This window comes from Saccopteryx bilineata, chromosome 11 (assembly GCF_036850765.1).
Source record: "Saccopteryx bilineata isolate mSacBil1 chromosome 11, mSacBil1_pri_phased_curated, whole genome shotgun sequence".
Lineage (NCBI taxonomy): Eukaryota > Metazoa > Chordata > Mammalia > Chiroptera > Emballonuridae > Saccopteryx > Saccopteryx bilineata.
The window spans coordinates 62898057-62915323 of NC_089500.1; the positions used below are offsets into that span (position 1 = coordinate 62898057).

General features: G+C 44.8%; 1 protein-coding gene and 1 long non-coding RNA gene across 2 annotated transcripts in view; one reads left to right on the forward strand and one right to left on the reverse strand.

Moving 5' to 3' along the window:
• On the forward strand, nucleotides 1-15842 carry LOC136315562 (uncharacterized). The gene is made up of 2 exons (XR_010727525.1): nucleotides 1-10275; nucleotides 10712-15842. It is a non-coding gene; the product is annotated as an uncharacterized lncRNA (long non-coding RNA).
• Nucleotides 14679-17267, reverse strand: part of SEC61A1 (SEC61 translocon subunit alpha 1) — a 19769-nt gene continuing 17180 nt past the window's right edge. Inside the window, exon 12 of the mRNA XM_066247261.1 lies at nucleotides 14679-16832. Coding sequence (XP_066103358.1) covers nucleotides 16646-16832 — 187 coding nt within the window. The 3' untranslated portion in view covers nucleotides 14679-16645. The remainder of the gene's footprint in view (nucleotides 16833-17267) is intronic.

The window sequence follows — 17267 nt, forward strand, 5'->3', positions numbered from 1 at the left end:
TATAGAATAAAGAGTAGGCAATAATTAGAATAAAAAGAAAAAAAAAAAGGTAAAAGATAAGCCAGTAGCTGGCACAAGACAAAAATATCACAAAAATAAGCTAGTATTTGCTCAAGTAGAAAAAACATCATGATTCAAACAATATATATAAACTACATTTGTATCAGTATTTAGAAATAAGGTATTTCAAGAATAAAGGACAATTATATAAGGGAACAAAAGAATATATAATCACAGAGCACGGAAAAAAAAGAAAAAATATGAAGTACCAACAATGGAAGTTAGATGGCAATACATACACAGAATCACAATAGGAATTAAATTTAACTATAGACAATAAAAGAGTACAAATTATTAAGATATTATACAGACAATAGTAAAATAATAAACAACTATTATAAAAGCTGCATTATGATAAATTATTTATATCGATATCAAGAGGCAGTTTGTTATATTCCTTCATCATTCTGCTTTATGGCACTAAAATAAGCATAGTTTCTTCTACAGAAACTCACATGAAAAAACTTGCTTTCTCTTGTAGTTACTTTAGGAGCATTGAAACACAGGGTCTCAAGGAGAGAAGGACACTCAACAAGATGATTACAGAGTTTGTGTATGAAATGTAAGTCACTGACCCTTATATGCAGTCATGTTGTTAGGCGAAGTATTTCCATAGCATCATCGTAAGTAACATGGCCACGTTTATAGAATACTGATTTTAAAAACTTGTGTTGCATTCAATTCCAAGGTAGATCAAACCAGAGTACAGTTCAGGATACTTAGCACATTAATGTTACAAAAATCTTTCATGAAGCAATAAACAAAACCTAATATTTTGATGCTTTTGTTAACAATGCCTTGAATACACAGTGCATCTTTAGGGCATTTCAGCTCAACCTTTATGGGATGCGTTTTTTTTTTTGTTGTTGTTTGTTTGTTTTGCAGCTGTTTTACTAAGTCTGTGACCTGTAATCTCGGATACATTGACAGAATCCGTTTTATAGAGCAATGATTTTACTTGTTCAGCATCCTCTGTTTGATATGGTGATTCCTGAAAATTAAAAATTATTACATTGTTTGCTCTAAGACGTCTGTCTTCAAACTCTCAGAAGTTTTTGTCCACGTGTAGTCATATAAACTTTTATAAACAAAGCACTATGCTTACACTATTGATAAATATCAGTCAGAACATACATTTTCTTCATTTTATCAATACTAATTAAAAGTTTCTAGGCAGAATTAATAAATGGCATAGGTGACGCAGATTAAATAGGATCGAATACTGTGTACAACAAACCTACTTGTCTCAGGAAAGTTGTGAGCATTCTTCCATGGCTTCTGAAATGGGGAATAAGATAACCCTTGAAATCTGTATTTCTATTGGTGCATTGTGCCCTAGCTTCCTATTGGTTTCCCCATTTGGGGAACACCAGCGCATTCATACTATCTTGGAATTTTGGGTGTAACACAAAGCTGAAACAAATGACAGCTTGTCACCCTTTGGTTGTTTGGTACTTTTCCTCTTAACGTTGTATGTCTGTTTACTGATGTAACAAATGTGAAGGAATTAAAATGTATTTTATCAAAGGTATAATGAGTTTTATGAAATGAATAAATAAATATTATAAGCGTAATCCCATCAAATTTTTCTCACCTATGGATGGAATGAATATTACCACGGGTACTTAGAATATGCTGTTGTGCAGATGAATATTAAAAAAGAGTAAGGATTACCTGACCGGGCGGTGGCGCAGTGGATAGAGCGTCGAACTGGGATGTGGAGGACCCAGGTTCGAGACCCGGAGGTCGCCAGCTTTAGCGCGGGCTCATCTGGTTTGAGCAAAACCCACCAGCTTGGACCCAAGGTCTGCTGTAGCCCCAGGGTCAAGGCACATATGAGAAAGCAATCAATGAATAACTAAAGTGCCACAACGAAAAACTGATGATTGATTCTTCTCATCTCTCTGTGTTCCTGTCTGTCTGTCCTATCTATCCCTCTTTCTGACTCTCGTTCTGTCTCTGTAAAAAAACAACAACAACAACAAAAAAACAACAAAAAAACCTAAGGATTAATAAAAAAAATAAATAAAAAGGCCTGACCTGTGGTGGCGCAGTGGATAAAGCGTCGACCTGGAAATGCTGAGGTCACCGGTTCGAAACCCTGGGCTTGCCTGGTCAAGGCACATATGGGAGTTGATGCTCCCAGCTCCTCCCCACTTCTCTCTCTCCCTCTCCTCTCTAAAATGAATTTTAAAAATTAAATAAATAAATAAATAAATAAATAAATAAAAAAAAAGACTGAAGAAAATACCTTCCTTTCTGAAAAAGGAGAAACAAAAAAAAAGAGTAAGAAAGGTAAATTTGTGACTTCCACATTGGGCGGCTGCCCAGGCACCCACCTTAGAGAGAACCCTGATTACAAGTGCCATTTTAACAACCAGTTTGCTGAGCTCAACAAAATTTCGGTATCAGTTCTGCCAAAGTGGTGTGAAACGGCTGCAACCCACTACCGCCCCTCCCATCTGGTAATGCTCAGTTTATTTTCTGTATTTATGAAGCTTTTTCTGTTTTGTTTATTTTGTTCTTTAAGTTCCACATATAAGTGAAATCACTTAGCATAATACCTTCCAGGTCCTTCCTCTGTTGTTGCAAATGGTAAGATTTCATTCTTTTTTTTTTTTTTAAGTGAGAGGAGGGGAGATAGACAGATTCCCACATGCGTCCCAACTGGGATCTACCTGGCAATCCCTGTCTGGGGCTGATGCTCAAATCAACAAAGATATCCTCAGTGCCTGAGGCCGAAGCTTGGTTGGACCAGTTGAGCTATTCTCAGTGCTCAGGGCAACACTGGAACCAGTTGAGCTACTGGCTGTGAGGGGGGAAGGAGAGAGGAGGAAAGGAGGGTGAGAGAAGCAGATGGTTGCTTCTCATGTGTGCTCTGACCAGGGATCAAACCAGGGACATCTGCATACCAGGCCCACACTCGATTCACTGAACCAACCAGCCAGGGCTGATTCCATTCCTTTTTATTACTGTGTACTGTTCCATTGTAAATATGCACCTCTTCTTCTTATCCAGTTGTCTATTGATGGGCACTTGGGTTGCATCCATATCCTGACTATTATAAATAACACTGCAATGGAAATAGGGGTACAAATGTCTTAAATTAGTTTTGGATTTCTTTGGATATTTACCCAGAAGTGGAATCACTGGGGCATAATGTAGTTCTATTTTTAACTTATTGGAAAACCTCCACATTGTTTTCCATAGTGGCTGCACCAATCTGCAATCCCACCAATAGTGCACAAGAGTTTTCTATTTTCCACATCCTTGCCAACACAGTTGATTGTTGATTTATTGATGAGTGCCATTCTGACAGGTGTGAGGTGATATCTCACTGTGGTTTCAATTTGCATTTCTTTGATGATTTGATTAGTGATGTTGAACATCTTTTCATTTTTTAAAATCTTTTCATATTTCTTTTCTTTAATTGTTTTTATTATTTTTTTTACAGAGACAGAGAGTCAGAGAGAGGGATAGATAGGGACAGACAGACAGGAAGGGAGAGAGATAAGCATCAATCATCAGTTTTTTGTTGAGACACCTTAGTTGTTCATTGATTGCTTTCTCATATATGCCTTGACCGTGGGCCTTCAGCAGACCGAGTAACCCCTTGCTCGAGCCAGCAACCTTGGGTCCAAGCTGGTGTGCCTTGCTTAAACCAGATGAGCCTGTGCTCAAGCTGGCGACCTCAGGGTCTTGAACCTGAGTCCTCCGCATCCCAGTCCGATGCTCTATTCACTGTGCCACCGCCTGGTCAGGCTAAATCTTTTCATATTTCTATTGGCTATCTGTATGTCCATTTCGGAGAAGTGTCTGTTCAGGATCTTTGTTCATTTTTAAAATTGGATTGTTTGTTTTTTTGTTGATGTGTATGAGTTCTTTATAAATTTTATATTTTAACCCTTTATTCCTTTATCAGATGTATCATTGGTGAATATGTTCTCCTACTGAGTAGGTTGACTTTTTGTTTTGTTGATGGCTTCCTTTGCTGTGCAAAACCTTTTTAGTTTAATGTAGTTCCTTTTGGTGGTCTTTCGTGGTTCTACATAAATTTTTGGATTATTTTAGTTCTGTGAAAAATGCTATTGGTTTTTTGATAGGGATTACATTAAATCTATAGATTACTTAAGGTAGTATAGACATATTAATGATGTTAATTTTATCAAGCATAATATATGCTTCCTTTTTTTTTTTTTTTGTATCTTCTCTAATTTTTTCTTTAATGTTTTAAATTTTCCCAGTACAGGTCTTTTACATTCTTGATTAAATTTACTCCTAGCTTTAAAAAAAAAAGTATGTAATTGTAAATTGGATTTTTTCTTAGTTTCCCTTATTGATAGTCATTATTGGTGTATAAAAATGCATTTACTTTCTGGATATTTATGTTGTATCCTGCTACTTTACTGAATTCATTTATTAGTTCTAGTATTATTTCTGGTCAACTCTTTAGTGTTCTCTATATACAGTATTATGTCATCTGCAAATAATGAGTTTTACTTCTTCCTTTCCAATTTCAATGACTTTTGTGTGTGTGTGTGTGTGTGTGTGTGTGTGTGTGTGTGTGACAGAGACAGAGAGAGTCAGAGAGAGGGATAGATAGGGACATGCAGACAAGAAGGGAGAGATGAGAAGCATCAATTCTTAATTGTGGCACCTTAGTTGTTCATTGATTGCTTTCTCATATGTGCCTTGACTGGGGGGCTACAGCAGACCAAGTGACCCCTTGCTCAAGCCAGCAACCCTGGGCTCAAGCTGGTGAGCCTTGCTCAAACAAGATGAGTCTGCACTCAAGCTGGCGACCTCGGAGTTTTGAATGTGGGTCCTCTGTATCCCAGTCCGATGCTCTATCCATGGCACCACTGCCTGCCTGGTCAGGCTCAATGCCTTTTATTTCTTTTTCTTATCTGGTTGCTGTGGCTAGGATTTCCAATACTATTTGAATAAGAATTATAAAAGTGGACATCCTTGTCTTATTCCTGATCTTCAGAAAAATACTTTGGCTTTTCTTCAGTGAATATGATGTTGGCTGTGGGTTTGTCAAATATGGCTTTTATTACTTGAGGTATATTCCCTCTCTTCCCACTTTGCTGAGAGTTCTTATCATAAATGGGTGCTGGATATTGTCAAATACGTTTTCTGCATCTATTTATATGATCATATGATTTTTATTCTTCATTTTGTTTATATGATGTATCATGTTAATTGATTTGTGGATATTGAACCAACCTTGTATCCCAGGAATAAATCCCAGTTGATCAAGATGTATGATATTTTTATGTATTGCGGAATTTGGTTTGTTGATATTTTGTTGATTTTGCACCTAAGCTCATCAGAGCTATTGTCCTATAATTTTCTTATTTGGTAATGTCTTTGGTTTTAAAATCAAGGTAATGCTGGACTTGTAAAATGTGCTTGGGCGCCTTACCCCCTTATGAATTTTATTTTTAATTAAGTGAGAGGCAGGGAGGCAGACAGATAGACATCCACATGTGACCTGACCGGGATCTACTCAGAAAGCTCCCTATGGGGCAATACTCTGCCCACCTGGGGCCACTGCTCTGTTGCTTGGGCAACTGAGCTATTTTAATGCCTGAGGCAAGGCCATGGAGCCATCCTCAGTGCCTGGGGCCAACTTGCTTGAACCATTGAAGCCATGCTGCGGGAGAAGAAGAGAGAGAGAGAAAGATGGGGGAGAAGGGGTAGAGAAGCAGATGGTTGCTTCTCCTGTGTGCCCTGACCAGGAATTGAACCTGGGATTTCCACACGCTGGGCTAACACTCTACCTCTGAGCCAACCAGCCAGGACCCCCTTTTGAATTTTTTGGAATAGTTTGAGGATAGGTAGGTGTTAATTCTTATTTGAATGTTTGGTAAAATTCACATGTGAAGCTATCTGGTTCAATATTTTTGTTGGGAGTTGATTACTAATTCAATTCCATTGGTAGTACTACGTCTATTCAGATTTTCTATTTCTTTTTTTTCTATCTTTTTCCGAAGTTAGGAGTGGGGAGGCAGTCAGACTCCCACATGCACCTGACCAGGATCCACCCAGCATGCCCACCAGGGGGTGATGTTCTGCCCATCTGGGGCATTGCTCCATTGCAACAGGAGCCATTCTAGCGCCTGAGGCAGAGGCCATGGAGCCATCCTCAGTGCCCGGGCCACCTTTGCTCCAATGGAGCTTTGGAGTTGGGAGGGGGAAGAGAGAGATAGAGAGAAAAAAGAGGGGGAAGGGTGGAGAAGCAGATGGGCGCTTCTCCTGTGTGCCCTGACTGGGAACTGAACCCGGGACTTCCACACACCAGGCCAACACTCTACCACTGAACCAACCAGCCAGGGCCCAGATTTTCTATTTCTTCTTGACTCAGTCTTGTAAGATTGTTATCTTTCTAGGTATTTGTCCATTTCTTCCAGGTTGTCCAATTTGTTGGTATTTAATGTTCCTAGTATTTTCTTATCCCTTGTATTTGTTGAGTCAGTTGTCACTTTTCCTCTATCATGTCTGATTTTATTTGGGTGCTCACTATTTTTTTCATGATGACTTTGGTTAAACGTTTATCAATTTTGTTTACTTTTTCAAAGCACCAGCTCTTAGTTTCATTGATTTTTTTATTGACTTTTAAAGACTCTATTTGGTTTATTTTTGCTCTAGTATTTATTATTTCCCTTCTACTCACTTTGGGTGTTTCTTGTTCTCCTTTAGTTACTTTAGATTTAAGATGAGATTGTTTATTTGACATATTTTCTTGTTTCTAGGCCTGTATTGCTGTGAATTTCCCTCTTAGGACTGCTTTCACTGTTTCATAGATTTGGGTTCGTTATTTTCATTTTAATTGGTCTCAAGCTGTCTTTTGATTTCCTCCTTTATCTCACTGTTAACCCATTCATTGTCTAGTAACATACTATTTAGTTTCCAAGTGTTTGTGTGTTTTTTTCAGTTTCCTTCTTGTAATTGTTATCTAATTTCATACTGTTATGGTCAGTTAAGATGCTGGATATAATTTCAATTTTCTTAAAATTGTGACTTGTTTTGTGGCTTGACATGTAGTCTGTCCTGGAAAATATTTCATATGAATTTGAAAAGGATGTATATTCTTTCGCTTTGGGGCAAAATGCTCTAAAAGTATCAATTAAATCCATCTGGTCTAATGTGTCATTTAAAACTGCTATTTCTTTGTTGATTTTTCATCTGGAAGATCTACCCATTGATGTCAATAGAGTGTTAAAGTTTTTTACTTTGTTTTACTGTTCATCTCTCTCTTTGTGTCCATCAATATCTGCCTTATATATTTAGGTTCTCCTATGTTGGGTGCATAAATGTTTTACAAGGGTTATATGCTCTTATTGGGTCGATTTCTTATCATTATGTAATGTCCTTGTCTATTATAGCCTTTAAAGTCATTTTGCCTAATACAAGTTTTCAGCTCTTCATTTCCTTTTCCATGAAATATCTTTTTCTATCCCTTTACTTAAAATTTGTGTGTCTTTTGATCTGAATAGGATCTTTTGTAGGCAGCATATGTATAAGTCTTTTTCTTATTGATTGAGGTACCCTGTCTTTGGATTGGAGCGCTATCCATTTATAGGATTTAAAGTAATTATTATTATTCACATTTATGGTTTCGTCTTTCTTCTTAAAGAAGATTTGTTAACATTTCTTGTAATATTGGTTTGGTGGAGATGAGCTCCTTTAGCTGTCTCTTGTCTGGGAAGTTTTTTATCTGTCAATTTTATTTATTTATTTGAGAAAAAGGGAGGAGGGAAGAGAGAGAGACAGAGAAAGAGGCATCAATTTGTTGTTCCATGCTTCTCATATGTTCCCTCACTGTGGCTTGAACCTTCGACCTTGGGGGTCAAACCAGAGCCCTTGGGATCAAGCTGGCACCCTCAGGTGCAAGCTGATACCTTCAGGATTGAGCCGTGAGCCCCAGGATTGAGCTGGTGACCCCAGGCTTGAATTGCTGACCCTGGGATCAAACTGGTGACCTTAGCACTCTGGGGTGAAGCTCTATCCACTGTGCCACCAGCCAGGGCTCTTTCCTTCTATTTTAAATGATAGCCTTTCTGGGTAGAGTAATCATTGTTGAAGGCCTTTGTTTTTCATCACTTTCTCTAAAAATTTTAGAGAGGGGAGAGAGAGAGAGAGAGAGAGAGAGAGAGAGAGAGAGAGAAGAGGGGAGGAGCAGGAAGTATCCACTCCCATATATACCTTAACTGGGCAAGCCCAGGGTTTCTAACTGGTGACCTCAGTGTTCTTGGTCAACACTTTATCCACTGTGCCACCACAGGTCAGGCCCTGAAAGGTTTCTGTTGTGAAATCAGTGGACACTCTTATGGGATCTCTTTTGTCAGCAACTAATTGTCTTTCTCTTGCTGCTTTTAACATTCTTTGTTTTTAACCCTTCTTATTTTTTTCCAGAGTCAGAGAGAGGGATAGATAAGGACAGATAGGAACGGAGAGAGATGAGAAACATCAATCATTAGTTTTTCGTTGTGACACCTTAGTTCATTGATTGCTTTATCATACGTGCCTTGACCATGGGGCTGCAGCAGACCGAGTAACTCTTTGCTCGAGCCAGCAACCTTGGGTCCAAGCTGGTGAGCTTTGCTCAAACCAGATGAGCCCACGCTCAAGCTGGCGACCTCGGGGTATTGAACCTGGGTCCTCCACATCCCAGTCCGATGCTCTATCCACTGTGCCACCGCCTGGTCAGGCTTAACCCTTCTTATTTTAATTATGATGTCTCTTGGTGTGGACCCCTTTGGGTTCATCTTGTTTGGGACTCTCTGCACTTCCTGGGCTGGATTTTTATGTCTTTTTCTTCATCAGGTTAGGAAAGTTTCTAGTTGTTACTTTTTCAAATATATAGATTCTCAATTCCTTGCTCTGTCTTTCTTTGTCTTGTACCCCTGTGATGTGAATGTTGTTACATGTTGTGCTAGAGGTCCTTTAAAAAGCCTCATTTTAAAATAAATTTTTTTTTTCTGTTTTACTTGGGTGTTTTCTGCTTCCTTGTCTTCTAAATCACTGATTCAGTCCTCTGCTTCATCTAATTTGATGTTGATTCTTTCTAGTGTATTCTTCATTTCAGATATTATATTCTTTATTTCTGACTGGTTATTTTATTTGAGAGAAACAGACAGATGGACAGACAGAAGAGAGATGAGAAGCATCAACTCATAGTTGCATCACTTTAGTTGTTCATTGACTGCTTCTCATATGTGCCTTGACCGGGGTGCTCCAGCTGAGCCAATGTCCCCTTGCTCAACCCCCACACAGAGACTCTGGGCTCAAGCCAGTGACTTTGGGATCATATAGACGATTCCATGCTCAAGCTGGCAACCCTGTGCTCAAGGTGGATGAGCCCGTGCTCAAGCTAGCAAGCTCAGGGTTTCGAACCTGGGACCTCATTGTCCCAGGTTGATGTTCTAGTCACTGTGCCACCACTAGTCAGGCTGACTGGGTTTTTTTTTTTATGGTTTTTATGTCCCTTTTTATGCTTAGTATATCTTTGTTGAAGTTTTCAGTTCATCTATTTTTCCCCTAAGTTCCTGGAGCATCTTTGTAACTGGTGTTTTGAACTCTGTTATCTGGTAGATTGCTTGCCTCCATTTCATTTAGTTCTTTTTCTGGAGATTTCTCCTGTTCTTTCACTTGGGGCTTGTCTCTATTTGGGCTGCCTCTCTTTTTGTTTTCATGTTAGGTAGATCTGCTGTCTCCCAGTCTGGGCACTGTGGCCTCATGTAGTAGGTGTCCTGTAAGGCTCCATGGCATGGCATACCTAATTATCTAGTCCAGGTGCTCCAGGAAGGCCCCTTGTTTGCCCTCCTGTTGTAGTTGAGCCTTGATTGCTGTTGACTTCTCAGTGGATGGGACTGACTCTCAGGCTGGCCGGCTATGAGGAATGGCCATGACCACAGCACACAAGCTGTGAAGAGGCTAACCCCACACAGCGGAGTTTGCTCTAGTGGGGTCTGGTACCTGCCAAGACCTCCCTTTGGGTGGTCCACTTATGGAGCACATTGAGTAGTGCTATTTTGGTCTGAAGCTGACCAATGGAATGGATTTTAGTGCAGGTCAATGCCACATGCTGCCTATGACTGACCCAGGACTACCTGTTAGGAGTTATAAAGCAGTAAGGGCCTGAAAGTTGCCTGTGCTGGGTCTGGATGCACATGGGAGGGGCTGGGGGCTGTTTATATAGATATTAAGGTTAAATTTTTTTTTTTTTTTTTTGCATTTTTCTGAAGCTGGAAACAGGGAGAGACAGTCAGACAGACTCCCGCATGCGCCCGACCGGGATCCACCCGGCACACCCACCAGGGGCGACGCTCTGCCCACCAGGGGGCGATGCTCTGCCCATCCTGGGCGTCGCCATGTTGCGACCCTCCTGGGTGTCGCCATGTTGCGACCAGAGCCACTCTAGCGCCTGGGGCAGAGGCCACAGAGCCATCCCCAGCACCCGGGCCATCTTTGCTCCAATGGAGCCTTGGCTGCGGGAGGGGAAGAGAGAGACAGAGAGGAAGGCACGGCGGAGGGGTGGAGAAGCAAATGGGCGCTTCTCCTATGTGCCCTGGCCGGGAATCGAACCCGGGTCCTCCGCACGCTAGGCCGACGCTCTACCGCTGAGCCAACCGGCCAGGGCAAGGTTAAATTTATATACAGTGAAATGCACTGATTTAGGTACCATTCTATAGTTTTTTTGTTTTTTGTTTTTGTATTTTTCTGAAGCTGGAAACGGGGAGAGACAGTCAGACAGACTCCTGCATGCGCCCAACCGGGATCCACCCGGCACGCCCACCAGGGGCGATGCTCTGCCCACCAGGGGGCGATGCTCTGCCCCTCCGGGGCGTCACTCTGCCGCGACCAGAGCCACTCTAGCGCCTGGGGCAGCGGCCAAGGAGCCATCCCCAGCGCCTGGGCCATCTTTGCTCCAATGGAGCCTCGGCTGCGGGAGGGGAAGAAAGAGACAGAGAGGAAGGGGGGGGGGTGGAGAAGCAAATGGGCGCTTCTCCTATGTTCCCTGGCCAGGAATCAAACCCAGGTCCCCCGCACGCCAGGCCGACGCTCTACCGCTGAGCCAACCGGCCAGGGCCCCATTCCATAGTTTTGACAAATGAAATGCAAACCCTATCAAGGATGGTACTGTCATCCCAGAAAGTTCTCTTGTGCCTCTTTCCAATCTTCAACACACCAGAGGCAACAGTGTTCTGGCCTTTCTCACCATAGGTTAGCTTTATCTGCTCTAGAACTTCATAAAAATGAAATCATATGACGTGTAAGCACTCTGCTGTGATTTGTTTCTTTCAATCCACTTTGGACAATGAGATTCATGCTCTTGACACACGTGCTTGTGTGTCACCATAGTTTGTTCCTTCTGATTGCTATGTACAAGGCCATTGTATGGGTGAGCACCATTTATTCGTCCACTCACATGCTGTTCCCACTTGTCAGCTATTACAAATAGGCTGCAAAGAACATTTCTGTAAAAGTCTTTGTGTAGGCATATATTTTTCTCTTGGGTAGGTATGTGTTCAGTTTTGTGAAAAATTGCTATCTCTTTTCCTGATGCAGTCTACTTTGTATCTCCTCCATTTAAAAAAATATTTTATTTATTGATTTTTAGAGAAAGAAAGAGAGAGAGAGAGAGAAAGGAGGGAGGGGAGGAGCAGGAAGCATCGACTCTATGTAGTTGCTTCTTGTATGTGCCTTGACTGGGCAAGCCCAGGGTTTCTAACCAGCAACCTCAGCACTCCAGGTTGACATTCTCCACAGTGCCACAAAGATCAGGCTTTATCTCCCCCATTTTTAAACACACAGAGTAGTATACACTGTTCTGCTTCTTGCCTTTTTAACTTTTCCTCAACAGCACATCTTGAAGATTCTTCTAACTCAGCATGTAAGAGAAATGCCCTAGCCAGCCCCCGTCTGGTGGACATTTGGATCTTTCTAGCCTCACTGAGCTGGGCTTTGCAGGACAGTGAGGAAAACTGGGAAAAGGCTCAGAGGCTTGGTGGATGCTGCAGAACCCTTACTGCAAGATGGAAGCTCTCTGAGTAGAAGATCCTGACCCATTTACCCTCAGCAGCTCGGCAATGTGTTGAATGGAAAGGAGTAGGTGATTGTGAAGGTATGCTGACAAAAGGCTCTGAGCAGAGAGATAGGGAGTAAAGAAAGTTGGAGGCGGAGGAATGAGGTGGGCACTGCCACTAAGGGGGTACCCCTGTGACTCTCCAGATCCAGGCAGTGGTGGGTGTTGAAGTGTTTTGCCCTGGGGCTTTTGCTGACCCTCAGACGGTATGCTGTGGGTACCCCCTGGCCCTCAGGTCAGGAAGCCATGCTCTTCCTTGGCTCTCGGGTAGAGACGGGAAACTCATCTGTCTTCCCCACTGCACGAGCTTCCTGAGGACTTCTTCCCAATGCATTAAAACCCACTTAGGGCTTTCAGCAGGAGCTGGCGAAGGAGGGGCATCGGCAGGTAGGAGGAAGCGGTGGGACTGAAGTGGGGACGTCAGCTGAGGCTGGGGCAGGTGGAGAAAGTGGTGGGACTGAAGTAGGGACGTCAGCGGAGGCTGGGGCAGGTAGGAGAAAGTGGTGGGACTGAAGTGAGGGCGTCAGCTGAGGCTGGGGCAGGTAGGAGAAAGTGGTGGGACTGAAGTAGGGATGTCAGCGGAGGCTGGGGCAGGTAGGAGAAAGTGGTGGGACTGAAGTAGGGACGTCAGCGGAGGCTGGGGCAGGTGGAGAAAGTGGTGGGACTGAAGTAGGGACGTCAGCGGAGGCTGGGGCAGGTAGGAGAAAGTGGTGGGACTGAAGTAGGGACGTCAGCGGAGGCTGGGGCAGGTAGGAGAAAGTGGTGGGACTGAAGTAGGGATGTCAGCGGAGGCTGGGGCAGGTAGGAGAAAGTGGTGGGACTGAAGTAGGCACGTCAGCGGAGGCTGGGGCAGGTAGGAGAAAGTGGTGGGACTGAAGTAGGGATGTCAGCTGAGGCTGGGGCAGGTAGGAGAAAGTGGTGGGACTGAAGTGGGGGCGTCAGCTGAGGCTGGGGCAGGTAGGAGAAAGTGGTGGGACTGAAGTAGGGACGTCAGTTGAGGCTGGGGCAGGTAGGAGAAAGTGGTGGGACTGAAGTAGGGACGTCAGCTGAGGCTGGGGCAGGTAGGAGAAAGTGGTGGGACTGAAGTGGGGGCGTCAGCGGAGGCTGGGGCAGGTAGGAGAAAGTGGTGGGACTGAAGTAGGGATGTCAGCAGAGGCTGGGGCTGCTCCCAAGCCAGGGCAGGTTTCCTGCAGGGACCCAGCTCCAGGCAGCACGAGAGGCTCCCGGGAGTGGGTCATGCTGCCCTGTGCCCTTCACTCCTCCCCCAACTAGGCCCCTAGCAGAGGTACCTGCAGACGGGCCCAGCAGCCAAGCATGATCTTGCAGTAGAAAGAGGGCCTTGAGCACTTAATCCTGGCTCTGCTGCTAAGTGGCTGTGTGACTTTAGTCACACTCTATTTCTGCACTTGTAAAACAGGGACAAGCGGTTTCTTCCCAAGGACTCTAGAAGTTATGGGGTGGGGGTGGTGGATGAAATTATGTAGAGGTGGCTATCACAGTTCTTGCCCCCCAGGAAAAAGAGGTTTTCTCCCATTATGAACAAGAGGCACTGCTCAACTTTGAGTGAACAGGTAGGAAGTGAGGTCCAGAGGGCCACCATGGCGTCAGTGAGCCAAGGCAGAACCTGGCACCCAAACCATGCATGTGGCCACTCCAATGTGGCTCCACTGGCCCTGCTCCCAGATGAGGTTGGTGTGGCCACAGGCAGAGAGCAACAGAAACTGGAGCGCTTCCCTGGAAGCAGCTCTCCTGAGTTGCTGGGAGCCGAGAGCACTCAGCCTGTCTCCGCGTTTTGCAGTGCTTGCTTGCTGCCTCCTGCCCTGCATCTCTGAGCCCACTCTGGGCTGGCAAGTGTGGAGGCAGCAGAGGGCGGACGGGCTGCTTTGGGCTTGGGGTGAGGCATGGTCCAGGACAAGCATGTCAGCTTTGACATCTAGGTAAGTAGGAAGCTTTTTCTCACTTGACCCTGGAAACGGTCTGTCACTTGGCTCCAAGCGCAAACCACTACTTTTCGGCACGGCACATCCCAGGGAAGCAGCCACATGCCTACTACTACCGTCCACATGATGCTGCAGTCCGGGGTGGAGTGGAAACTCTCCTAGCTTACCCATGGGTCTGGCCAAGGCCAAGCTCATGACCAGGGACCAGATGTGCACTGATGACTGTTGTCACAGCCAAGAATAAAACCCCTTGTCCTGGACTGAAAGGGCGGGAAGGCGTGGGGCCACAGGCTTCTGCAGGAAGATTCTGCACCTCCCGGACACAGTGGTCCCCTCAAGGCCCTAGGAGGGCTCAAGCCTGCACAGCGCCCAGCACCATGGCTGCTGCATGTCAAATTACCCGAGCGGTCGACACGACCACCAGAAGGAAGCTTTCCAGACAAAATGTCTTTCTGAGGAGGAGCCTGGATGTAGGGGAGACCCTGGATACCCTGGACAAAATCAGGGTGACACCAAACCTCAGGCATCCTCTCAATAGTCTGCTTAGGAATAAAAGGGAACTTGAAAACCAAAACATGAGCAAATGGCTTGTAAAAAGTTGGTTTTATTTGTTACTTTTCACCTTATCTCAGTTATGCCATTTTGGCACCCACAGTGACAGTCCCTGGAAGCTGGAGTCAGCCCCCACCCACTGTGGTATTATTAACTATAGAGCATGAGCCTGAGCCACCCAGGGCCCCCCTGTAGGCAGGGCTGTGAGGCCCAGCCCCCTCCAGACCACAGCCCATGAGCCTGGGGACTGCGCCCTGCCGGCCAGAGCCCGCCCATTTCCCTGGGTGGGGCTGAGCGGACCGAGTGCAGGGGAGGCGGCAGGTCTCAGCTTAGGACTGGGTCTGACAAGGCCACGTGTGATAGGGTGGACGCCCTGGACAGGGCTGGAGAGCAGCCAGGCCCATCCTGGTTCTGTGGCTGACTTGCTGGGTATTTTAAGCAAGTTGCTTCTAGTTCCTTGGTTGGTCTTTTTCTGGTTAGTACAGTGAGGACTTTTAGGAGCCCTCCTGACTTAGGTATCAAGTTTGCTGCTTCTATCAAGTCAGGAGCATGTCTCTGTGCTTCTGTGTACCTGCTGCCAGTGGACGTCTCTCTACAGGGCTGCACTTACCCTGGTGCTCTCTCAGAACTGGAGCACCCCCAGCAAGAACCCTTCAGCCTGCAGTGCCCAACTCTGCTGTCCTTGCTGCTAAGCACTGCCAGGTGCTTGTCCCCTGAGAGTGACCTCCCTAAAGGCCTTAGAAAAGGTTCTAATGCCTAAGATCTAGATCATCTGTTATATCAAACAGAACTTATTTTACACATAATTGAGAATCTGTTTACATGATCAGATTCTCTCACCCTAACTGCATGTCAGACACTGGGCCTACGCCCTTCTTCTGGGGAATTTGAGAGATTGGTGGCATCTTGTCATTTACCTTACTTGCATTTGGTCTTAAGCATAATACTAGTTCTAAAAACACAGTGGGAAGTTTCCAGCCTAGAAGGTAGCAGTGGCTTGTGAAGTCACCGTCTTTCCACGGCTGAGGGCCCCACAGGACCTCCCCTTGCAGGGCCAAGCAGGGAGTGGGAACCACGGGGGACCAGGTCCAACAACTGGAAAAACCGGACAGATGGACATCACTTCAGGGGTCCTCCACACAACATGTCCCTAGCTTGGCCAAGCACAGCTTTGTAGAGCTAAAGATTCCCAACCTCACCTGCAGAAAAAGAAACAGAGCCCAAGAATGTCTGCTAGGAAATTCATCCCTCTTTTTTAGAAGAAGCTCTGTCCTAAAAGACTTTTATATTTGTTTTTTGTTGTCGTTTTGTTTTTTAATTTATTCATTTTAGAGAGGGGGAGAGGAGCAGGAAGTATCAACTGCCATATGTGCCTTGACTGGGCAAGCCCAGGAGTTTGAACTAGTGACCTTAGTGTTTCAGGTCGATGCTTTATCCAATGTGCCACCACAGGCCAGGCTGTTCTAAAGACAATTCTATTTCCAGAGAACAAATTTTAAGCAGATGTCCCTTCCCCTGACAACGAGGAGACATGCTAGTGAGTCACCTACATCTACCAGAAACACGTCTACTCTCACCCTCACACCCTATTGCCACAATGAAACAGTCCTTTCAACAATGTTTGTGCTTCTAACCAATAAGACATCCCCTGTAGGGGAACAGCTGGGACCACTGCAGTCACCCACGGCACTGAGAAGGTGCAAAGGTTAAAACAAAGGTTACATGGACACACAAGGACAGTCATTATCCTCCCAACCACTCGCTAACAGCTGAATAAAACCTCACTTCTACAGTTATTTTGCCAATGCCAGAATAAAAAGCAAAATTTCAAATCGGAAATATCTAGCACTTTACAAAGTGGAATAAAAGAATATGAAATTAAAAAAAAATTAAACAAAGGTCCACATGCCACAGCAGCACCCTGTGATGAAGTTGTTGTTCCCCCTTCCTTGGCAATTCCGGAGCGCGGCTCCTCTTCCTGGTCCAGGGGAGACACGGCTCAGAATAGAAGGGCCCCCATGCTGCCAACTTCACTCTGCTCCTTTACAAAGATTTCAAAGTACTGGTAGATGATTGTGACCGCGAGCAAGATCCCAGTTCCAGACCCGATGGCACCCAGGAAGTCAGCCAGGACGGAGAGGGCCCCGATACACAGCCCCCCGAAGGCAGCGGCAGTGGGGATATACCTGGGGAGCAGGAGACGGGTCAGCAGAGTGCCACCATGCAGATACCTCCAGTGTGGCCAGCCCGATGCGCACCACCTGCCCGCAGGGCCGAGCAGTCTAACCTGCTTACCTCTGATTTAGGAACCTAAGTCCTATAGAGGTCACTCCGTTACCTCCAGGAAACTACACCTGGTCACACACCTTAATGGTCTAGATGAGGGCTGCTGTCCAGGAAGTGGCCATACAAACCACACATGCCTTACAAAATGTGACTAGTCCAAGTTGCGATATTAAAATGTGACGAGATGGTGAAGACAAGAACATAAGATATCTCATGATTTTTCTTACATAATACATTTTTACTTTTTCCCCCCACTTTTACTTTTTTAACATGACTACTAGAACATTTAAAATTTCCTATGTAGCTTGCATTTTCTTTCTCCTGCACAGTGTGTG